This window comes from Corvus hawaiiensis, chromosome 4 (assembly GCF_020740725.1).
Source record: "Corvus hawaiiensis isolate bCorHaw1 chromosome 4, bCorHaw1.pri.cur, whole genome shotgun sequence".
Lineage (NCBI taxonomy): Eukaryota > Metazoa > Chordata > Aves > Passeriformes > Corvidae > Corvus > Corvus hawaiiensis.
Window position 1 is genome coordinate 79958893 of NC_063216.1, and position 24856 is coordinate 79983748.

The 24856-nt window shown below is 47.7% G+C and overlaps 3 protein-coding genes across 6 annotated transcripts in view; 1 reads left to right on the forward strand and 2 right to left on the reverse strand.

The window, feature by feature from the left end:
* GOLGB1 (golgin B1) overlaps positions 1 to 6499 on the reverse strand; it is a 40748-nt gene extending 34249 nt beyond the window's left edge. For 2 of the 4 annotated variants that reach the window (XM_048302348.1, XM_048302347.1), the window contains exons 1-4: positions 6180 to 6499; positions 2969 to 3102; positions 879 to 975; positions 110 to 262 (exon numbers count right to left, since the gene is read on the reverse strand). In XM_048302348.1, coding sequence (XP_048158305.1) covers positions 110 to 262; positions 879 to 968 — 243 coding nt within the window. In that variant the 5' untranslated portion in view covers positions 969 to 975; positions 2969 to 3102; positions 6180 to 6499. The remainder of the gene's footprint in view (positions 1 to 109; positions 263 to 878; positions 976 to 2968; positions 3103 to 6179) is intronic. The other 2 variants (XM_048302346.1, XM_048302345.1) reach the window with 1 other exon arrangement.
* A 4103-nt stretch (positions 6500 to 10602) lies between these two features.
* On the forward strand, positions 10603 to 22735 carry LOC125325376 (guanylyl cyclase-activating protein 1-like). Its single transcript, XM_048302351.1, has 4 exons — positions 10603 to 10911; positions 17505 to 17654; positions 19324 to 19414; positions 20388 to 22735. Exons 1-4 carry the CDS (start codon positions 10714 to 10716, stop codon positions 20513 to 20515), a joined length of 567 nt encoding a protein of 188 aa, XP_048158308.1. The 5' UTR covers positions 10603 to 10713; the 3' UTR covers positions 20516 to 22735.
* On the reverse strand, positions 12943 to 15344 carry LOC125325375 (acrosin-like). The gene is made up of 4 exons (XM_048302350.1): positions 15094 to 15344; positions 14639 to 14898; positions 14063 to 14208; positions 12943 to 13512 (listed from the first exon to the last, which is right to left on the reverse strand). Exons 1-4 carry the CDS (start codon positions 15291 to 15293, stop codon positions 13117 to 13119), a joined length of 1002 nt encoding a protein of 333 aa, XP_048158307.1. The 5' UTR covers positions 15294 to 15344; the 3' UTR covers positions 12943 to 13116.
* Positions 22736 to 24856: the final 2121 nt, after the last annotated feature.

Sequence of the window (24856 nt, forward strand, 5' to 3'; positions counted from 1 at the left end):
GATGCCATTCATCAAGCAGGTATCTCATGTTCAAAAAAAACCAGAGACTGGCTTGCACAGAAAACTGCAGCAGCATTTTATTCTCAGCCCCCAGAGAAAGAAATGGTACCTTGAGTACAGTTTCTTTTTCCTGGAGCAGAGCATCCTTTTCTCGAATCAAATCCTTCAGCTGAACAACTAGCTTTTCTGTTTGGGCTAGGCGCTCCAACAGCTCCTCAGGTGCCTCCTCCATGCTCTCTGCTTCTGACTCCAAAGCTTGTACCTGAAACAACAAAATTAGTGTTCTGAAGGAAAAAACTATGAACAGCCGGCAGCGGAGCATCCGCACGGTATCTCCAGCTCCACTCCTAAATGCTGCGTTCTGCCCCCTGCAGGCATTTCATGGAGCCTGCAGGAATACACAGATGAAACCAGGAGGAAAGCTCAGAGAACTCACGAGCCAATACACAAAAACAAAGAGTACCTTGCTGACCACCACATGAACAAATCTAAAACGAGAGGCATCCTCACACACTATCCACTGTCTCAATACCAAAGGGCAGCACAGAGATGAAGCCTCCCACTGTCACCCAACCACACAGAGCTTCCCTTTCTGCTACACACAATCACTAGTACTCTTAAGAGTCTTTCTTCACCCTAATTCCAGTTTGTTTCCTAGGATCACCTTGAGATGTGGAAACTGAAGAGATTATGGTCTGCCCAACAGAAATGCTGACTTAAGAGGTGAGGAGTAGGAGAAAAGCAGAGTGGAATGACAGTTCAGTCTAGTGCTCAGCAAGGAAGAAGCAGGAGACAGTTCTCACTGCAGTATAATGAACCACACCCCCCAAACTAATTGTCAGTAAGGTTTGAAAGTCTTTAGATAACACTGTACTTACAGCAATAGATGGTTCAGTAACTGCATCTCCATCCTCCCCAGACAGTTCTTGTAAAACAGTACTTGCTAAACCTGACAAACGGCTCAGCATCTTGAGCCTAAAACAAAACCAAGAGTCAAAATACAGTTCCAGAGTCAAAACTGCTATGAAGAATAAGCTCCATCATGCTGATCTGTAATGTTACAACAGTTGGTGACCAGGCTTGCAGGGAATTTGTCTCCTTTGCCAAGAGAGACAAGTCAAAGTAAAACCTCAGGAAAAAAAAAAAGGTCACGTTAACAGGAGCAGCCGGACCCTCTGAACATTAAAGCAGAGGATGTGCTGGTGTCAAGACAGACAAAGATTCCTTCACTGCTCTACATGTAAATACATTTTTATACCAGATGCCAAGTCATCCTCATAGTTCACTCTTGATCTTTCTTAACAATGACATTACAGAACCATGATCTGTTCAGTTCACTGAAAAGAAAGGTGATTGTTAAATGAAGTAATTTCTCTACAGGCCAAACATGGCCTGTAACATAAAATCAGCCTTCTGCTAATAAGTAGTGGAAATAATGGACCGAGCCTTGAAGTTTGCTAAAAGATGCAAGTGTGTCGCATTAGAGAGATGATGAGATCTCCGCATGTCACATACGGGACGGGACAGGACCTTGACATAGGGGAATAATCTGGAGAGGACATATATTCTCTGGCTGCTGCTTAGCATACCTTTTTTCCTTTCCTTGAAATTCAGGAGCCAAACTAATCCAGCAAGTGGAAGTGAAGAGCCGAAAAACACGCAACAGTACCAGCAAGCAACATATAACTTGTCATTTCAGGGAGAGCAGCAAATTAAATTCTCTGTTATTAACTAAGACAATGGGATGCACTCCATATCAGTAAATTCATCAAATTTGAATGAGCCTTTGATAAGCCAAAGTATAGAGTTGCCAACCAGAAGGATATCAACAGGCTGGAGAAATAGATGGATAGAAACATCGTGAAGCTCACGAAAGGCAGAAGCCTATGCCTGGGATGGGAAAAGCATGAGTGGTACAGGCTAAGGAGCAACTGGCTGTACAACTGTGATGCAGAAGACAAGCTTGAAGTGTACGGTGGCCAAGCTTGGCACAAGCCACCAGTGCACTCACAGCAAAGGTCAGGTGTATACTGAGCTGTATTGGTAGGACTGCAGGCAGCAATTATTCCTTCCTCTCTATTCACACCTATAAGACTTCATTTGAAGTAGAGTGGCCACTTCCAAAATACTGAATCAAGTACAGCAGACAGCCCCCAGGATGACTGGGGTTTGGGCTACAAGGCATATAGAGAGTATAAGAATGCTGGGCTTGTTCAACCCTGAGAACAGCAGGTGAAGAGTGGGATACAATTGCTGTCCTCCCTACAACCACCTATAAGGGAGCTAAAGACAGAGCCACACTCCTCTTATGAGGTCCACATCAGATGGACATGAGGCAGAGGACACAAGTCGTAGCACAAGCAATTTCAATCAGGGAAAAAAATGCACAGGGAAGATGTTAAAATACTGTATTAGGCTCATAGCAACCTGATCTGATTTTTGATGTTAGACAAGCTAAGAGCAAAGTATTTGACCAACTGAACTCCCAAAATCCCTTAAGAACCACAGAATCATCATTCTAGTATTCTATAAAAAGAGGTCACATGTGACATTTGACAACTCTGAACAGAAAGGCCCCGGAACGGTCCATGCCTGTAAGTGGCAAAACCATTTGAACAATTACAGAAGCTCCAGTAGTGCAAGCTGAAACTAGGCAAACTCTCATTAGCTATAAGATCAAGTTCACATTATTAAAATTATCTCCATCAAATGGAATCTTTTAATATGACAAGATGTCTCTGCCTCACTAAAAGTAGGCTTCTGAAGCTGGCTACACAGATTCCTGACCTCCTTTGTCTTACTAAGGAAATCTTTGGTCTTAGATTGCCACTTAAATGTGTGAAAATATTGACACTGGAGCGGAGCAGTGCACTATTTTTCTGCAGCAGCCACCTGATTTTGCAGAAGTAGAAAACATGACAATACACATCAGAGCCTCAGTAGCAGAAAAGAGCATGTGTACACTCACCTGTTTTGTGCTCGAAGGAGCTCATGGGTTCTGCTGACTCAGTAGTAAGGCTTCCAAGGTAGAGCACTCACAAACGGGTCTTTCATGCCACTCCTTTTTATCTCTTGAGTACTGACAAGTTGCATGAACCAAGACTTTTGATGGAGAGAGAAGCGAAAAAGAACAAAAAGGGAAGAGGAAAATAAATTATTCAATAGTAAAGAAATAAGCCCATCCTTCATCGTACACGGTACACTCCAGGATTGTTCGTGAGTCACTTGCAATAAGTAGAAAAAGTGAAAAGTCTGCTCTGTTTGGGAACATGGATTTGCAGACATGCCCTGGTTTCTCACACTGCATAGCACAAGCTCAGTCTCTTCAGTCGATGGAATAAAACGCTCGAGCAGCAGTCGGTGTAGCAAAAAGACACGCAGCAAGAAGCCAGGCCTCAGACAGGCTCCTGCAAAGAACTCAAGGGGATGCAAGTCCTCCAGAAACACAGTCAGAATGCCAGGATTTTTCACGTTCTGCAACAACACAACAGTCAATGAAACAAGTCCTGGTGCTTTGCTCACTTCTCAGCTGGTCCTGGGGGAGACTGAGGCATGGAATTCCAGAACAGTACAGCTTTACAGTTCCTGCTAGGGAGATTTCCTAGTTGACGACATCAACTGCTTACCAAGGTGGTAATATGAGATACTCATTTAGAGACCTGGAATGTCTGGAATCCATTATAAGAATAATAAAGTATTTATGGTTTTGTAAACCATCACTCCCACGATGCCCCAATGAGGAACCGAACCGGCTGTCTTGGCAGCGGTGCATTTTAGAAAACAGCCATCCAAATGCAAGAATGCCTCTTTCTAACTGTCTCCAATACTTGAAGAAGATGGATCTGATCTTCCAGCTGAGCATTAGGCCACAGCTTCTAAAGTCACAAATGCATAATATGTGGCTGGGACCAAGAGAACCAATAGATGAATTATTAGAAGAGGTATTAGAAATGTGAAAAATATTCAGAACCTAAGCACCTGCACGGGCCTCAGAACGTATCTGCATGCTACAGGTATTAACAGTTTCAAGCATGCATACCTGGATTGAGAAAATATTCTTTGGCCTTTGCCCAGGTTGGCCACATTAACCTGATACTGCACGCAAGCTAATAAGCCTTGCTGGGTTTGGCTCACAGTTGGCCTTCCCAACATGCAAACAGAGGAACCATCTGCAGCTATTTGCACTGATGCGGACTTCAATAACCTGAACTCAAGTCTAAGAGATTCATGTCTTTTGAATTCACTTTTAATTTATATTCTCAGGTCAGCTGAATATGGCAAGGCATGTGAATGGGGAACAAAAAGTGATTCCACAACTCTATAAACAGAACAGGTTTGCTGTCTATGTAGAGGAAAGAGGGAAAACATGGGCCTAGGTGGGCCACTGCTCTGGACAGCATCCCTCAGAACACATCCCTGTAAAGCAGCACCGCAGAGAGAGGCTCGGAATTGCAGCAGACAACTGACCTAAGTCATCAATGCACCTTCATGACAAAGGCCAGCAGCATTCTGGGCTACATTAGGAGCATTGTCAGGAGGAAGGTGATCCTTCCTCTCTACTGCGTGCTAGCGAGGCCATGTCTGGAGTAATGCGTTCAGTTCTGGGCTCCCCAGAATAACAGGTAGGAACTTGTTGGAGAAAATTCAGTGAAGGACAACAAATAAAAGGCTCAAGGAGAATCTTATCACAGAACCACAGACTGGCTGAAGTTAGGGGGTCATCTGGTCTAAGCTCCCTGCTCAAACAGGCCATCCAGAGCCAGGAGCCCAGGATCACTGTGCAGGCAGCTTCTGAATATCTCCAAGGATAGAGGCTTCACAACCTCCCTGGACAACCTGTGCCATTGCTCAGTAACCCACACAGTGAAAAAGCATTTCCTGATGATCGAGGTAATCTCCTCTGTCTCAGTTCATGCTCACAGCCACTCATCCTGTCACCAGACACCACTGTAAAGAGCCTGGCTCTGCTTTCTTTGAACTCTCCCTGAGAACAAACCCAGGAACAAGCATAACACGGCTTTAAATGCTGACCCAAAGCCAACAGTCTGCACAGAGGGTGGTGGCTGTCCTGTTCGTTAGCTTCAAGGACTTGTGGCAGGAATATCCTGGTGTTACACAATGCCAGCCAGTTACTTTCCCCACAAACACAAAAGGACAGTTATTCTGTGTTTCACTGCCTCACCCCAATAAAGCAAACACTGCAGCTCTCAGAGGCAAGACTGCTGCTCTCCCAGACTCACACTGGCATATGGATTCCCATCTCTGTAATGAGCAGCAGAACACAAGGACTCTCGCTGTGCTCAGGCTGTGAGGCAGGATCCTCTACATTCTAGCTGTAGTGGAAAATAATTTTGATCAGCATTCCTATGACTAATGAACTTTTGCTGGGGAGACTTTACTTTGATCACTGGGACTACCAACAGTGATGTGGAGGAGGCGCCTTTCCTCTGAAATACACATCCCTGACTCAAACAGCCTAAGCCTGCTGCTAGTCTGCAGAGTCTGCAGTGAGCAGGGTGTAAATCCAGGCATTTCTATCCCTAGGTATCAGTCATAGCAAAGAAAGAACTGATAGTGTTTTTCCCTAATTTATTCTATTATAAGTTTATTGTACATAAACGAAGTTAATTCCTTGCATTTCCCTTCGTTTAAAACCAAACACGCATTAAAGGCACTGCTGCTGTACACAAGCCCTGGGCCAAACTTTGCATGCTGTGCAGAGGGGTTCCAAGAGAAACAAGGAGCGACAGGGAGCACTGGAGCGCCGTGCTGGGTTCCGGGAGCGGCGGCTCCTGCCGCCACAGGGGTGACGGGCAGCACCGACGGGCCCCAGCAGCCCCGCAGACTGCCCGGACCGCACGCCTCCGGCGGGCCCCGCGGAGCGCGAACCTCCCCCGGCCGGACTGCGCTCCCGGTACCTGGGGGCACCGCCGGCAGCGTCCCACTGGCGGGGGGCGGGGAAGGGGGCTGGGCCGGGCCGCAAAGCCCGGAGCGAGAAGAGAAGCCCGCCCCGGCCCATTGCCCCTTACGGCCCGGGCCCCAGGGAGCTGCGAACCCGTTCCGGCCCCGCAGGGCCACGAAAGGAGCCCAGCCGGCGACCGCCGCCGAGAGCCGGGCGGCAGAATCCTCGGACCGCACATGGCGGCCGGACAGCACCGAGGGCGGGGGGAGGCACTGACCTGAAGCACGGCGGAGGGGTCAGCACCGAGGGGCGGCTCTAACCTGGCGACGAGCTCCCGCCGACGCCGCTGCCATCACACCGCTCCCAGCGCCACCTCAGCACCGGAACGCGGCGCCACCGCTTCCGCCTCCGGCGGGGCCCCACCCCCCGGCCAGAGAAGAACCAACCAGCTACGGGGGCTGAAAGATAGACGGGGCCGCCAGGCAATCGCGACGGAGCAGCCGCCTTGGCGCCACGGCTGTCCTACAACATGGCACAAAGTCACCAATCCCGAGGACGCTTTGCGCTCCCGCCCAATAACAAGGCAGCGACCAATCAGTTGCGGCGTTTCGGGCCGGGCCGGGGGTTGGTGAGACAGAGGCTCGGACTGGGCGGTGGGGCCGGGGCCGGGGCCGGGGCCGGGGCCGGGGCCGGGGCCGGGGCCGGGGCCGACTCAGCCTCCCGCTTAGTCACTGCCGGGCAGAGCCCGAAGTGGTGCCCAGTGGGTTGGTCGGAACGTCCCTTTAAGGATGATCCAGTCCCGCCCCCCTGCCATAGGCACCTCCCACTAGGCCGGGTTGCTCCAACCCCCGTTCAACCCGGCCGTGAGAGCTTCCGGAGATGTCCAATCCGAGCCTGCCCTTGTGCACGTGGGCGCTGTTGTCCCTTGCTCTGGCGCAGCTCTTGGCATAAAAATAGTTTTCTGTCTTTCTTCTAACCTCCCTCTACATGCTGATAGGCTGCAATAAAGTCTCTCTGGAGCCTTCTCCAGGCTGAACACCCCCAGCTGTCCCAACCTGTCTCCAGAGCAGGGGGGCTCCAGCCCCTGGAGCATCTCCGTGGCCTTCCCTGGACCCGCTTCGGCAGCTCCAAATCTGTCCTGTTCTGAGGGCTGCAGGACTGGAGGCAGCTCTGCAAGTGGGGTCTCACCTGAGTGGGCAGAGGGGCAGAATTCTCGCACTTACCTGCTGCCCATGCTGCTGGGGATGTGCACACTGCCAGTCCCTGTCCAGTTTTTTGTATTCTTTCTCAGAACTCTTGATCCATTTGTGAAAAACGAGGTTCACTCTCCTGTGAGAATTTAAGGGGTTTAATATAAAGACAATAAGAGACACATAAAATAAAGCAAAGAGGTAATGGCCGGGTGCCTTGGCGCTCTGCCAAGAGCACACCTGATGCTAGAGGTGAGTCCTTTTTATACCATTTTTACTGTCTGTTCTCTATTCATATTCAAACTTTTCTCGGAGCTGTTCTGCATGGCCACTCCTTGGTTCCGCCTTTTTAGAGCATGCGTATTGTTCTGCCTTGCGGTTTTATTTCTTTCGATTCTTGGGGTTGGGCTCGCTAGGTGAGAGCTGATAGTAGGGTGGATCTCTTAATTCTCCAGACAGTCAGGGCTGATTGCAGCTTTGGGCCTCTTTGCCCCCCGGGCAGAGCGGTGATAGCGGCTCTCGGACTCTCCTGGCCGCCCGTTCTCCGGGCAGAGCAGCCTTTGGGCCCTTTTGTTCCCCGGACAAAGTGTTGATCAGCAGCTTCTTGGGCCTCATCCTCTGTTCGCTTGGAGGTTGTCTTACTTGCTCACACTTGCTAACATTCTTGCTAAAAAGAAAGAAAACTACATCCACCCAGCAAAAGCATTTCTAACATTATATAATATCTACTTTAATACTTGCGAGAAGCCAATATTACAATATATGTTTATAACACATTCACTTCCTGGTCTGTACTGGCACCAGAGGTTGCCCCCAGCCAGGTGTAGGGTGAGATTTCAGGAAGCCTGAGCAGCGCAGTTTCCTTGCCTCCTGCCCACCCTCACTGTGCACTCAGATGCACCGTATTCCTATTTCTAATGGCACCATATAGTGCTGTCCTGGTATGGCCATGGGCCATAGGGCCTCAGGACCAAGGCTTGCCAGGCCTGCTCTGAATTTTTCATGCCCTGCCTGCAGCTTTGTTCACTATGTTCACTTGAGCTGTGAGAGCAATTTCTTCAGGTATCTATGGCTAACTTATTTTACTTACCTATCTTTGTGTGGTACAACCATGCGCTTATATTCGTAGTAATAGCAAGGAGTTTATCTACGTAGAATGAGATATTTACAACTCTAACACATACCTATATGAGTCTAAGTGGAAGGAAAGAGAAGTAAGGAAGAAAAAAAAGAAAAAGAAGAGAGGATGAGGAAACCGTTAACAAGAACATCACATTTCTTCCAGTGTAGAACTCCAGATGCTGACAACTTCCCATGACTCTCTCCTCCCCCTCTGCAAACATCCAAGTGAACCACAGATGTTAATATCCAGAGGAGCAGTAGGCAGGTCTGTGTAACACCAGAAAAAACACAGAAACAAAGTGCGTGTGTTGCAATTTTAATTGGATTGTTGCTACTAGTGCAGCTTTTTTCTTGTATATAAATACTTGACCTACATTATTTTTCTTTGCTTTTCTGTAATTAGATGTAGATTAATTTTGACTCTCAAATTAGACTGTTAAAATTTCTTTTATACTAAAAATAAGTTGTGGCTTTAAATGTGTATGTAAAGTTGTGTGACTGATACTCTATAGGGAAGGGATAGGGCCTCCAGAAGGATCTGGACAGGCTAGAGAGAAGGGCCCATGCCAGCCTCATGAAGTTCGGCAAGGCCAAGTGCAATCCCAAACATGGGTACAGGCTGGGTGACGAGTGAATCAAGAGCAGTCCTGTGGAGAAGGACTTGGGGGTCTTGGGGAACGAAAAACTGAATATGGGCCAACAATGTGCGCTCACAGCCGACTGTAGCCTGGGCTCCATCAGAAGGAACATAGCCAGCAAGGGAGCCTAGCCTCCACTTTACCTGCTTTAGGGGGAGGTGTTTCTGCCCACAGCAAGGGGTGTAATTAGATGATCTTTAAGGACTTTTGCAACCCAAACCATTCTGTGATTCTGTGAAGGTCCATCAGTGGGAAACACACACAATGTCTGGGCTTAGATATCCAACCTACCCAGCAGCTGCCTCTCGATGCCTGGTCTCCCCAGCTACCGGCACCTGGATATGCCAGACCGTCCAAGGTGCACAACCCCGCCACAGTCACTGGTACAGATTCCATTGCACACAACAGCATACAAACAGACACGTACACTGTGTGTCCCTCCAGTACATGTGATGAGGCTCTCAGTATGCAGCTGTCTGTCTCCTGCACAGAGAAACAGACAGACAAGTGGGTCACCCTCAATTCTACACCTTCAGTCTAATAGTCAACTACTCCAATGTTCTCACTAACTGAGACATACACACACCTATTTCCCAAACTACTTTGCCTATTTGCTGACTAGTCTGGCTTGATATTTATGAGTGATCATAGACTGACATGGTCTCACTCAATCCAGTTGTGGGCTCTTAAATCCCCATGCACACATATGCCCAGAGCACAGCTCTGTGCAGCCAGAAAAAAAAAAGGAGGTAGAAGTGTTAGAACACAGGAAAGACTGTGCTGACCAGGCACCAGGCATGGCTAGACATTCATACCAATTAGCACCATTCTGCATGCAACCAGTCCCTTGTATTCCCCTTGCCTCCATTTTCTCATGCTTGTTCATTCCCAAACCACCTAGACCCATCCCTTTCCCCACCTTTTGTTCTTCCCCTAAACATCCTCTTGTGAGTCTTGTGCAATCCCCAAATGCTCTTGCCCTGGACCCCACAGTCCTAGGCAGCACGCTTCTTAGTCTGTAGGGTACTCTACAACCTCTCCCACTGACTCACCATGATGGGTGCCACCTCTAGGCCCATGGGACTGATGGCTCCCCTGTGACAGATTTAGAAGGAGCTGGGACAGGGCCTTCATTTCACTTACTGGGTTATTTGTGTTCCCCAGCCTGTGATTGTCTCTCTTTGCTCCTTCTTCTTTGTGCAATTGAGCTTTTCATGGTTTGACTGCACTTCCATGGTGGTTCTTGGATTAGCCAAACCAGGGGATTATTTGGGTTCCTCCACCCCCCGTTGTTCCTCTGTGCTCCTTTGTGTGCGTGGGGGTGAGTTTTTTCCCACATAACCTCACTCTTGTACTGGGCCACTTCTGTAACACTTTCTGGTCCAACACACTCTGTTATTCAACATGTCTATTTGAGAAAACAGACTTTCAAATCCAGTTAGAGGAGCAGATCTTTACTTAACCTCACATCTCACATCTTGTAGCCATTTCCTCTTATATTCATGTATAATTATATCAAGGTTAAAAATAGGGTAGTCTACCAAACCAGTATAGTTCCCAATGCCAGTGTCTGATTAACCTTCTCATCCTTTCTGCTTTAGCTCCTGAAATAGCAGCGATTTGCTAGATTATCTTGCATCTCCTTTCCATTCTAAGAAGACTGTTTGTATCATTGAAACTTTCTGGTTTGTGGATCAGCCTCTAAGAAGATTAATGTTTATAATTGGCTTGCGGAAAGTTAGATCCCTCACATAACTGACATTAGTGTTGAACGTGGACAGGAGCAAACAGGCAGTGCTGTGAAAGCCACAGGAGGAAGAGGATCTTTCCTGTAGCATCATTCTTCTGACCACAGATACATATGGGAAACAACAGCAGCTCCACAGTGGATGATCTACAGGCTGTCGAGATCCACCACTGGTACAAGAAATTCATGACAGAGTGTCCTTCTGGACAGCTGACGGAGCATGAATTTAAGCAGTTCTTTGGGCTTCGAGGGCTGGATCCGGAGGCCAATAAGTACATTGAGCAGATGTTCCGCACGTTTGATATGAACAAGGTGAGTTCTCCGGCAAGGAATTAACTGTCTCGTGCTGCTTAGAAGTGATCCCCCTCCTGCACTTTCAGAGTCTTTGTTTTTCTCTTGCAAACATAAAGAACAGAAATATTGTCTTGCAAACATTTTCTCTTACAAACATTGGTGTGGAAAGCTGCCAAAGGATGCTAATGCAAAGTAGCTAAATGCAAGGAGCAAATGAATGTGTACAGGTGATAACATAGATGACATAAACATAGGTACACCTGATTATCTAACTACCTCATGCAAGTTCATCTTTGAATTTTGGAAATTACTTACTGCCTATTATTTGACTTGGCCTTCTTTGACTAGCAAAATGCTAATTTCATTATTCTTCTTACGTGTTCTTATTATTCAAAAATATATCTGTATGAGGTCGTGGAGACCACAGGAATCCGACACAATAGAAGTCATTATAGCATTCACAGAGGGGTAATTTCCAGGTATTTGGCAGCTGAAATTAACACTGCATGGGCAGACAATGTCTGTGGCTCTCCTTGGTGCCAGAAGGTGCAGCATGAAGCAGGAGTGAGGGGGGGAGTAGTGTTTCTCACTGTGACGGGCAACTGCTGGTAGAAAACTGTAGCCCCCATAATTCCTTTAAGCATGCAATGGTCCTCACTTTTGCCTGCTTTTTATCCATATGTATTTCAGCCTATGCTTGCAGTCCTGTATTCTTAATGACAAAAATATCTGAGTTTATTGCATCCTGGGAAAATTCAGCTTTGCTCTCTGCTCCAAGGTTCTGGAATGGAGTCAAGGAGGATCCAGTTACAGAGGCATGTGAACCAGGTGGGAAATCACAGAGCTAGTCTTAAAGGAGGAAAGCTTAGGGACCGACAAAGAATGTTATTTTGGACATGTGAGACAGCATAAGGAGTTAAGGAATGCTTAGGAATATTACAAAATTCTTAAAGAGAGGAGCAGACAGGCTCCATTAGGGTAGCTGAGGTCTTGTGGTGGATGTAATGACTAGAAATAACGGCAGACCTCAAAGAACATCTTTTTTCATCCCGAAGTCCTCTGCATCCAGGATGATAATAGTGATGAGAAGCAGTTTCATCAGCTAAAGCAAAACCTTTGCAGCTTTTGCACAAGTCTTTCTTTTACTTCACCTCTCTCATTTCTTGGGATGTTTAAGGACTTTAAAATTTATTCAAGGATGTTGTGCATTCCAGAGTTCTCCTGTGAGCCCTGTGTTATGCAGTAAACGATGTTATAAGAAGATTCTCAAATTCAAATTTGGTCAGAAAAGATAAAAAACTATAATCTAAATAAAGTGATAGCGATCTTAGGAGGAATGAAGTAAGAGTGTGGCAACTAGGGGAGATGGACCTACATCAGTTAATCTTAGTCTGTTAATACTTAGTCACTTAATGTAAGCTCCTTTCATAAACAAGGGCAAGGAACAAGGGAACCCAGAGGAAAATCCACCCTGTTGTAATACACACATGATGGATGGAATTGTCTGCCCTCTGGGCCTTCAGATTTTGAGAACTTTGATGATGACAAAGAGGATAAATTTTCAATATTTTCCTTTTATAAATTGCAAGCATAGAATTATAGAATGGCTTGGGTTGGAAGGGACCTTAAAAGGTCATCTCATTCCAACCCCCTGCCATGGGCAGGAACACCTTCCACTGTCCCAGGTTGCTCCAAGCCCCGTCCAACCTGGCCTTGGACACTTCCAGGGATCCAGGGGCAGCCACAGCTTCCCTGGGCAACCTGTGCCAGGGCCTCACCACCCCCTGAGTAAAAACTCCTTCCCAACACCTCATCCAAATCTCTCCTCCTCTAGATTTAAACCACTCCTCCTTGTCCTGTCAGGACCTGCCCGTGCAAAAAGCCGCTCTCCCCCATTACTATAACCTGCTTCAGGCACTGGAAGGGGCACTGCGGTTTCCCTAGAGCCCTCTGCAGGCTGAAGAATGAATGTGAAGCGCACAGCAGATGGACAGACAGAGCAGGGACTCTCCGAGCCCGCGGGTGCACTGAGCAGGGCTGAAAACAAGGTTAATGGTGAACACAGAAACTTTACTTCAACACCTCAGTCACGTCAGCATCGGCGTGGCCCCAGCGGAGCAGCATGGGCAGGACAGAGAAGCTTCTGGCCCCAAGGCTACCTTTGGCCCAGCAGGAAATGCCGTGGTCCACTGTAGCCCTGGCTCCTGCTCGTCCCGCTGCTGCTCAAGCCTTTTTGTCCTTCAGGAACTGCAGGAACTCCTGCAGCAGATTCCGGAATTGCACCAGGATCTGGTGTGGGAATGCCATGGGCATTAACGTGCCTGAGGATGTCAGCGCTGGTCTCAGGCTGTACTCAGGGGTCAAGCTGATGTCTTCCTCTGGTGCTGGTTTCAGACGCTGCTCAGGGGCCGAGGTGACGACTGGCTCTGGTGCTGGACCGGCTCTTTCTGCTGGGCTCAGGCCCGTCTGGAGCAGGATCCAGTTGTAGAAGTGCTGAGTGGAGGTGTAGATCCCGGGGTGCCGGGCTCTCTCACAGCCTCTGCCCCAGCTGCTCATTCCCACGAGCCAGAAGTAGTCGGCTTCGTTGTCCTTGCAGACGAGGGGACCCCCGCTGTCCCCCTGCGGCAGGAGAGGGGGCTCAGGGGCTGTGGGGGGCTGCTGCCAGCACCAGGGCTGGCTCCTCTCTCCCAGCCCCTGTCAGGTCCGCACTCCCGGCACGGGAAGGCTCTGCTCAGGGGCCAGAGCCTCCAGGCCCTCGGCTGGGAGCAGCTTGGGGGCTCTCCCATCTCTGCACATTGGTCCCAGATGTGCGGAGGACAAACGTTCCAGGGTCACATCCTCGCTTTGGGTCTGCTGGGGGCACTGGATGGACTTTGTGGGCAGGACCAGGCCTTGGGGACAAGGGGACATAGGACAGAGGGACATAGGACAGATGGGGAAGGGAAGAGCAGCCCCGGGATATGGGAGAGGGACCCTCAGATGGGAAAATGAAGGGCAGCCCAGGCAGTGGTGGGGACTTGGTGCTGGGAGGATGCCAGGCCAGGCCCAGCTTATGCCGGGCCATGTTTGGGTGGTGAGGGGGTCCCTGTGCTGCTGGGGGCTGAGGGACTCACCCCCCAAACAAGCATTTTTGCACTGGGTGTTAGCAAAGTAAGTCACACACTCCTACCTGGCAGGTGTCGATGCTGCCCTGGGGGTATCCTGCACACAGGTTGCGGGGGTGGATGACTCCCGCGTACCAGCGGCTGCTGTTGCAGAGCTCCGTGTCCACGAGGTGGACCTTGGACTCCCGCAGCACCATGCCCGATCCCTGAGCTGTGGGCACAGAGGGGAATGAGCCCCCAGCAGCTCGGTACCCATCCTCTCCCCTGCCTGGGGTGAATCCCTACCCCGGGCCTGGCTCTGCCCCTTCTCTGGGACTGGCTTTGCCCCTTCTCCGTGGAGCGACGGTGTCCAGCTGTGTCCCTGCTGTTGGCTCTGGGGGAGGGGCCAGACCCATCTCTCCAGAGGCTTCACAGAGTCACGGAATTGTTCGGGTGGGAAGGAACCTTACAGCTCATCCTGTTCCACGCCCCGCCTTGGGCGAGGACTCTTTCCCCCAGCCCGGGCTGCTCCGAGCCCCGGCCCCGCTGACGTCCTGCAGCCGGACCCTGTCTGTGGCCAGCCCATGTCCCTGGGGTGCCCAGTCCATGTCCCCAGGGTGCCCAGCTCACCCTCGGCGCACACATCTTGTTTGGGAACCCACCTTTGGCAAAATCCCAGCCGGCGATGTAGCAGGATTTCAGCTCGGAGACCCTGAGCGAGGCGTCGGGCACACAGCCCAGCTGGATGTAGTCGCTGCACTCCACGGGCTGGTCCAGCTCCACCAGGGCGATGTCGTTCCTCGCCGTGGCAGCCACGTAGTGCTGGTGCACCAGGAGCCTCTGGATGTGGCGCACCTTGGGCTCGGGGCCCGGCTGAGTCAGGTCTGTGGTCCCAATCACCACCTCCCACGTGGAGACGCCTCTGGAGAGCAGATGGAGAGAGGGGTGACAGGGAGCAGAGCCACAGGCTGCAGCAGCCCAGCATTTCCCGGCCTTCTGCTTCCCAAGGCAGAGAGAGAAGCAGAGAGGAAAGAGCCAGGATGGAAGTGGCATGTGGTGCTGTGACCTGGCCACCTGCCCGTGCTCGGGGGACATCTCTGTCCCTGCTCCTCCTTACCCGCCCCTGGCGAAGCAGTGTGCAACTGTGAGGACCCACTGGGAGCTGAGGAGGACACCTGAACACATGTGCCACGTGCCGTTCTCCCAGGTGGCCTGGATGCTGACGATGCCAGGCCAGGCCCCTGGCTGGACACTGGTGCCACCCACAATATGGGAAGTGCCACCAGCAGAAGCCACAGAGCTGTGGTTGGAAGCCATGGGCCGGAGCCTGCAGGTCCCTCTGGAAGCACAAAGCCATCAGTGTTCTGCTCGGTGGCTGCTGCTGCTCAGGCTGAAGGTCCCCCATCATCCCTTCCTGCCTGGCACTGAGCGGCAGGAGGACCAGGGACCCCTGAGGGGCACATCTGTCCTCCACCCCGTTCTGCTGCAGCTCTGCAGACAGGTTGTGCCAGTAGCTGGGCACTGACCAGGGACTGAGGCTTCTCCTCCAGGGACTGAGGCTGGAACACTGTGGTGCGGGTGTGGGGAACATGCAGGGCCCCTACAGGGGACCCCCTAGGAGGGACCATTCACCTACAGGTATCCCAGGTGCCGCCCACGGGCCCAACCAGGGCCAGCAGGACGAGCAGCCCCAGCAGAGCCATCGGTGCCAGTGCAGGTGGCAGTGGCCAGGATTGCGGTGTCACCTCCAGTGCGGCCACCGACACAGCGGCCACAGGCTTCGTGGTGCTCACAGTGCCCCAGCCCAGGGCCGCTGTCACAGAGGGGCCGGTTCTGTGTGCTGGCCATGGCAGGGAGGGGCAGCACAGAGTCATAGAGGCATGGAATGGTCTGGGTGGAAGGGACTCTTAACGACCACCTAGTGCCATCCCTGTCATGGGCAGGGACACCTTCCACTATCCCAGGGTGCTCCAAGCCCCGTCCAGCCTGGCCTTGAACACTTGCAGGGATCCAGGGGCAGCCACAGCTTCCCTGAGCAACCTGTGCCAGGGCCTCCCCACCCTCCCAGTCAGAAATTCCTTCCTAACACCTCATCTAAACCTGCCCACCTTCAGCTTAGGGCCATTTTTCCTGTGTCCTATCGCTCACTACATGCTCTCGTCCAAAGTACCCTTCCAGCCTTTTTCTAAGCCCCCTTTAAGTACTGGAAGGGGCACCAAAGTCTCCCTGGAACCTTCTGTTCTCCAGGCTGACCGGCCATAACTCAGCCTGTCATGCCCTTCTTCCCACCCTGAATGAGTATTTAAAATGTTGTGATCCTTGCTGTAAAACAGCGGTGCTCTGCTAGTTCACCTACATTCACCTTTTACATGTGTTTATTTACATCCATTTCAGAAAGGCATCTGACTTTGATTAAATACCTTAATAATTGAAAGTTTCATTTTTTTTGCTCTGTAATTTCTTGAAGTAGTTATTCGGAATCTTTGACCTAGATACGTTTTATTTGTAGTTTGTTTTTAACCACTTCAAATTTTAGCCAGCGTTAAGTCTAGGGCCGATGAACCTTTACTATCTGGCATTTTCCTTGCAGAAGAAACAAGAGCTTTGTGAGTTTCTTTGTAGATTCAAGAAATGTAATATTAAAAATCTAAATACTGAACATTTTTTCAGTGGTCAAATCACGCTCTGTGTATTTTTAAAAATATCCCCAGTCACTTTATTTTCCACAAGATGGAGAAGAGATCTACAGTTTAGTGGAACAGCATAGTTTCCCACAAAGGCAGAGCACACTAGTATTAAAATGCCCTAGGGTATATTACTGTGTCCCGCAGCCATAGAGAGGAGGAGAGAAGATCCAGCAGGCAGGAATTGTGCAGCAAGATTGATCTATTTATTTATTTTACAAACTCTTTTATAGACTTTTTTCTTCATAGTCTAATTGAACAAGGATCAGCCACCCCTTGGGGGTGATTGGCTAAAATCCCAAAACATCCATTGTCAAAATATTTTTCTACTATAGTAGAACTATAAACAAGACTTCTCAAGGTTGCAGGTGTTTCATTGTTTACAGAACTCTGCTACTTCTTCTGTGAGAGAGAAAAGTCTCTCACGGACTTAGAAAATAGCAAGAAAATCCTTGCTAGCAGCATTTTTGTATCCACACACAAGTACAGAAAACTTGCAGACCATGAGCTGGGCTCAACATTCTCTCCCAGCAGGCCAAAGGCAGTCAGCTTTGGTGAACAGAGGGGACTTTGTTCACACTGAAAAGGAGTGTTCCCTCACTGAAGGGGGTGAGCAGAGGGGAGCCTAGACATGTAATAGATGATAACTTTAGGAAGGTATTTAGTGGCCAGAGAAATAACATGTGTCTGTGTGCTAAGGATTTTTCCTAAGTCCAAGTCTCTGTGCCATTTGTTGGCCTTTCTCTTTCAGTTGTGAATCTAAGGAGCAATAAGGTGGAACAACTCCAGAGCAGTAACTTCCTCAGTCTATTCCTGTCACAATTTGTTGGTTTTTTTCCCACAGGATGGGTATATTGACTTCATGGAATATGTGGCTGCCCTCAGCCTCGTTCTACGAGGGAAGATGGAGCAGAAATTGCGGTGGTATTTCAAGCTCTATGATGTAGATGGCAATGGCTGCATTGACCGACATGAACTGCTCAACATCATTAAGGTGAATCTCCAGGGGTCTGTGTCCTTGCCTCTTTCGTTAAAGACAAATCACACAAGTAAGACTTTTGCTGTTCCCATATGCATGATCATGGATGAGAGCTTTAACGTCATTCCTTCTCTGAGCAGAATTCCCCGCCACCATATAATGCAATAAGCAGACTCGACAGACTCTTCTTTATCACCATAGCTTATGTTACAGCATAGCTAACCGTAAAATTGTTTTAGCTTCCTGTGACCTAAATTGCACTTTCCAAGGTTTCAGAGTCTGTGACTGTCAGTTGCTATCTCTGCAATGTGTCTTTCCTATGTCCTTTTCCCCATGAGAAGTTGGAGAGCTACTCCCAGTTTTCTTTTTAGAATCAACTCCTAAATATCAGCATAATAAAACATTTCTGACTCCGGTGAGTAGCCTGAAGAAGAATGATTGAGAATGGAAAGGTTTGTATGCAAATAGCTATTGTGGATGGGGTTGGGATTACGGGCATAAAGATCACTATAAATATCTCAAAATGAATTATGCTCCAAATTCAGATTATTTTCCAGATAACGGGAAATTACCAAGATGCAGGCAAGATTCAATGACCCTAAATAAATTACATTTCTGAATAAGAAATGTCATAAAATTGATTTGATAAAGCACTAATAAGATGTTAATAATGCATTCTGATCTATATAAAAATTTTAGAGCTGGATATCAAAGAGACCTGGCCAAAATCAATAACTCTAGTAACATACAGCCTCCTCCTAGTAGCTTGCAATAGAAATAGACATTACAGTGAAGCAACAGATAGCAATAGTTAACACAGAGCTCTTGACAAACAAGTCTGGTGGGCAACAACTGGTGGCAAGAAATGTATTGCCCTTTGAATTTTGTGGGTATAGTTCAGTGTCTTTTTTGGTAACCTTATGTGGTGGTTCTCAGGAAGTTGCTGAGATGATACTTAGTTTTAGTAAAATAGCATTTGAAAAAGAACGAAGAAAATTACCAAATATCAAAAGGTAAAAACTAGAAAATGAATAGTCTTAGTATAAAGGCTCTGGAGTCACATATTTCATGGACATCCTTAAACAAAGGAAATAATTAGCATTGAAAGAAAAGAGAACCCTGCACTATGTAGTAATGAATAAGGAGAATTGTAGCAAACAAAAGTGGATAATGCTTAAAGTTTCTCAAGATGAAAATGAATTTTCTGTGAGCTCTAGGGAGAAGCCAGACACACAGGAAGCAGTATATAAATGGAAATTGTGAAAGTAAGAATAGAAATAAATGACCACAGCATATAACAAGGGAATTTCATAATGTCAAATGTGGAGGGTGTTTGACAGTGTTTCTGAGGCTTGGTGGACCATAGGGTCACAAAGAGGGCCAAAGTGGATCAATTAGCTGGATTCTGATTCTGCCATTTCTGCAGCACCTAAACTGTACCTAAGCAGAATTAGGCCAATCCTCTGGGTTTTGCTGCTTATTCCATGCTCCAGAGCCACACTCCCTTTGCACCCTTCAGTGCCATCCATAAGGCCTGATGATTTGTGCTTTGTTTTCCTATGATGCTTATTCATTTGTATGGGGAAGGTACCAAGCATGACTGTCTTATTCTGAATCTATGCTGACCTGTGTAATCAGTCTGGGAGTCATTAGGCAGCTTCTTGTTCTTGCTCCTTTATTTTAGGCTATTCGAGCTATTAATGGTGGCGACCATGAAACTAGTGCAGAAGAGTTCACCAGCCGAGTCTTTGACAGGATTGATGTAAACGGCGACGGTAAGATTCCTGCCTTTGTCATCCAGCTCAGTCAGTCTCTGTTCTACAGAGTAACATCCATTTCTTCCTTATTTGATTGAACTTTAGGCCTCTTCATTTCATATTTTCTTTCTGTTTGCATTCTCAGCCAGTAATGCATTCTCCATGGACCAAAAAGGATTTTTCTTCTGGCATTATACATAATCAGTGTGACAGGATTTGTTCCCTCTACTGAGTCAGCTTGTTCTATCCACATGAGTTTGGTAGTGGGGTTCTGGAGTGGTGTTTTGTTTTCCTTTTTCTATGTTGCTGTGTAGCTCATGCCAGTTAGAAGTGGGAAATAGTAACAAATAGCCCCAGCTGCTCCTAAGTATTTCAGAATGGAAAGGAAGAACTGGAATTTAATGTTGAAGTTCACAGTTTCTTCACTGGGTCTGCTGCAGGCAGTACAGCAAGAACATTAAGTGCTCAGCCAAAAGTTGGTCAATGTCACTGTGGTCCCTGTATGTCCCCAAGAGGTATCTCTTTCCTTGCTACTTCAGGTGCTCACTACTTTCTGACAGGCTCTTTTGTTATTCCAGAATAACTCTGCTGAGCTGCTTCCCTGCACAAGGGCTTTTTGGCCTAGGTCAGAAAAATCTGTTTCTGCCTGTCACAGCCTCTGTCAGTTGCTTTATCCTTGAAAACCAGCAAGCATAGAGCAGGTTTTTACTATGACAGGTTGAGCCAAAAAGGATGCTATGATCCCACTCCTTAGCTACCCACATGTATCGTTCTTTCTTATGTGCCACTTCCCTTGTATGGGGAAAAAAAGGAAGCTGGTTTTGTCTAGATACTGGAGATGTTTCATAAAAGCTTAAGAAGACTCTCTGAGGTCTTTAGAACAGTGCTTCAGAACAGTGCCTATACAGTAAGTGGTCTCTCAAGTTAGACTACTGTACTCCTTTTTCTGTCAGATGTGGATTCTGATGCCTTTTATTTGTGTCTGACACAGGTGAACTTTCTCTGGATGAATTTGTGGAGGGAGCAAGGAAAGATGAGGAGTTCATGGAGGTTATGATAAAAAGTTTGGACCTGTCACACATTGTGGCCATGATAAACAACCGTCGGCATAGTGTATAAATCAAGCTGGGAAGAAACGCTTTGCCAATAGACAGAAGGATGTAGAAACACAAGGAAGGAATGACAGCATGTTTTTTAAAAAAAACAAAATTTCCATAAACATGAATATGGAAGTAGGAACAGAAAGACACTGCTGTATTTGTGTATCTGAGTGCATGTTCCTGTACAAATACTCAAGCTTAGCCACATAAATGCAGGGCAGGTTCAGAAAAACTGGATCTGGATGGCAGTATTTGACTTCTCTTTCTAAAATTTAAAGGCCAAATTTCAGGGAACAAATTTCCCTTTTATTCTGTGTCTCAGATTGTCACTTTGAAATGGACTAAAAATAACACCAAGTTTGTACAGAGCACTAGCAGAACTGGGTGGTGGAGTGCATAGGAAATATTCTGACATACAGAAGAAGAGTTTCAAACTGTTATTAGTGTAGAGAACTATCAAAAGAATGTAACTTGCACTGTTCTTGTCATGGTATTGGTTCATAAGCACCAGCATGGTTGTCCATACCAGATGTGCTTGGACTTGGTAGTCTCTACAGAAGCAGCTTTAGTCATAAGGTCACAAGAACTGAAAGAAAAACCAGTCTGATAGTGACAAATCTGTCTCCAGCTGCAGCTGTTCAAGCTTTCTGTGATCAAAGAACTCTAGCAAACAAGTCAACAGTTTGGAGCAGCTTCTGTAACCAGAGAAAATACGCTACTCTGTTTCCCAAAGCAGAAGAATCACTTGAGAGATCAAATCTTTTATATACTCATTGTCCTACTTATTCTCCTCTCATACAACTGAGTCTCTGGGAATGTTCAAGGCCACATTGAACAAGGCTTGGAGTAACCTGATCTAGCCCCATGGCATGGGGCTGTAACAAGATGATCTTTGAGGTCCCTTCCTACGCAAACCATTCTGTGACTCTATGATAAATGAAATATTTGAAGATGATCCTAATATTATTGCCCTCACACATCCTTTATTGGTCTTTCTTTTTGTTCTTGAGGAGACAATCTAATCAAAAGAAACAACTCACCAAGGTGACTTGTGAATTGTGCTGTTCATGTGAATGCTGGAGTGAAGCTGATACTCTAGAGAGTGCTGCTGTAAATGACTCTGATTTTGTACACGATGGGAAGAGTGATGCAGCATGGAGAGAAACCCAGCAAACTGTGTCTTGTTCACTGTTCATTAGATAAGGTCATGATCAGAAGCTCTTTTGAATCTGGGGAGAGAACCAGAAGGAAAGACGAATGCAGGAAAAGTTCAACAGAGTGCCTATGCATAGTTGGCATGTTTTTCCTGTGCAGGAGGAAGAACTTGCAGACCTGCAACAAAACTTTATATTGGACTTATTCTTGCTTATATTTAGGTTTCCGTGAAGTTGATATGTGTATTGGTTTGCATGGCAAGGTTTTGGTAGCAGGGAGGCTACAGGAGTGGCTTCTTTGAGAAGCTGCTGGAAGCTTCCCCCATGTCTGGCAGACGCAATGCCAGCCGGCTCCGAGACCTTCAGCCATGGCAGTTATCCTCCGGGATATAACGTTATACGTTATCCTCTGGGATAACGTATTTAAGAAGGCAAAGTTATTGGGCAGAACCAATTGCAGTCAGGGAAGTGAGGAGTGAGAATATGTGAGAGAAACAGCTCTACAGACACCAAAGTCAGCTAAGAAGGAGGGAGAGGATGTGTTTCAGGTACTGGAGCTGAGATTTCCCTGCAGCCCATGATGCAGCCCATAGCGAAGCAGGTTGTCCTCCTGGAGCGCATGGAGGTCCACAGAGGGAAGCAGAAGTCCACCTGCAGCCTGTAGAAGAGCCCCATGTTGGAGCAGGTCCTGGAAGGACCTGTGGGCCTGTGGAGAGAAGAGCAGGTTTCCTGGTAGGACTTGTGACCCCATAGGGGACCCACTTTAGAGCTGTTCGTGAAGGACTGACCTCATGGAAGGACCCATGCTGGAGCAGTTCCTGAAGGACTGACCCCAGGGAAGGCACCTCATAGAGGAGCAGCTCATGAAGAACCACAGCCCATGAGAAGGACTCATATTGGAGAAGTTCATGGAGAACTATCTCCTGTAGGAAGGACCTCATGCTGCAGCAGTGCAAGGACTCCTCTTCCTGAGGGGCAAGCAGTGGCATGAACTGACCGTAAGCTTTGTTCTCATCTACCTGCACTGCTGGTGGGGAGGACGGAGAGAATCGTGAATAAAGTCAATGCTGGGAAGGAGAAAGGAATGGGGGGAAGGTGTTTTAAAGATTTGGTTTACTTCTCATTATCCTACTCTGATTTTGATTTGTAATAAATTCAGTTAATTTCTCCCTTTTTTCTCTGTGACGGTAATTGGTGAGTGATGTCTGCCTGTCCTTATATCAGCTCATGAGCTTTTGTTGTATTTTATCCAGCTGAGGAGGGAACTGATTGATAGAGAGGCTTTGGTGGGCACCTGGCATCCAGCCACGGTCAACCCACCACAATAGTATTCAAAACAAAGTGTCTTGCCTTTCACTGAAGTCAAGGGAGATTTAGTAAGTACTGTCATTGGAGTGATCATGCTTAGAGTAGCCACCAACATTTTTCTAGGCAGGCTCATGCTCCAGGTCCCACTGGCATGTGTGTGTCTGCAGTCTTAGAGCTTCTGCAAGGAATTATAGCCTGGTGGTTGGCAAACTGTCACATGAGAAGGGAAGATTTCCTTGACACTTAGTATTTAATTTGTCTGTCAGTGCCCCAGGAAAGCTGAGACCCTTGTGCCCGACCAGTCTGTCAGCGTCCTGTTACAGGGATCCTTCACTGAGCAGTCATGCTGGATTGGAGGGAAATTTGACTGACACTCAGGGAAATATGCCAACAGCATAAGGGAGACCCCTGAGCAGGTCTTCCCACTTTATGACCCCTCAGTGGGACTTCCTATTTGAGTACGTTACCTGCTGCTGGCAACTGCTAGCATCTGTGAAGGAGTCACACTAACAGTTTATGGAATTACACTCTTTATTAATAAAAAATTGTGACAGGTTAAGGTTCAGGGATTATTGGTGATGATATCTGTTGGTGATAGTATTTGACTGCAAAAACTTATTCAAAGCAATATACAGACAAGCTGCAGTCCCCACTAAAAATGTTCAGCAGGCAGAGTGCATTTCTAACCCAATAGGTGTCCCCTATGGGGGAGAAGACAGGTTCAGCCCCTTGACTGATCGCAGCAGTTATGATGGAGCCCTCCTTAACTTTTCCTTCATTCTTCGCTTACTTTTATACTATTTCTTTATATTTAGGTGAAGCTTGAGTGATTCTAGTCATGCATACTTTTGGCTACTGATTGGTGTAAAATTATCTAACTTCACTTTTAAAGATACAGTCAAAAAAATATAGAGCATGTGCCCAGTGAGAGGTGGTCATACCTTGGAGGCAGGTAACTTTGGGATGGAGGTGTGCATTAATATTACAATTAGGCTATAATGAACCACGTTAATCCAAGGAGAGTGATTTTGCCACAGTTGCTGGCTTGGCAGCAAGACATCTCCTCTCTCCCTTGGCTGAGAGCTGCTATGCAGTTTATCAGCTTCAAAGTACCACCAAGTTGCTGCCCCTGCAAGGATTTCAGCAGAGCCTTGTTGTGGTGTCTCCACTCCACTCCACCCGCCTTTAGCAGATGCTTATGGTTGTATGGGGAATCATCATGGAGCATTGTTGCAGTGGGGATACTGCAACACGCATATATCAAACCAGGAGTCCCGTGGAAAGGAAATATATACGGACAGACAGATTCTTGATAGCTGTTTCAGAGAGATGTTTATTTCTCCAGCCGCATGGCCGGAGCTCTGCTGAGGAACTGTTCCAGTCACGGGCCCAAGGGTCCTTCTGCCCGCGCAGGGAACACAAACCAACCAATGGGAACGAGGCTGAGCAGGGACAGGGTAGCCCCGTGTCTGTGCCCTCAGGGCCCCTCTCCCAGGGCTACACGGCAGGGGAGGGACCCCAACACCTCACCCGTTTTATTTTAATAAAAGGAGAATGAAAACAACTGGATAAACATAACAAGAACAGTTTCAAAACAAAACAAGCCACCCTCCTGAGTCTTTAAATGTCCAAACAGATTCTGTGGAACATCTTAGGGCTGACAGAAGGGAGACAGAACTCTGAGCATGCTTTGTGGGGAAACTGAGGCAGGAGAGGGTTTAACTTCTTCCCTCCCCCTTTTCATCCCCCACTCGGCATTGGAAAGGGATTTTTGGGGAAACAATTGGCAAAAGCATGGTTTTGTGAGGGAAACCATGGATGAAAAAACGGATTGGGAGTACACTGGGGGTAATAGGATATAGGGTAAAAGGGAAAGGTGGGATTAGGAAAGGGAAACT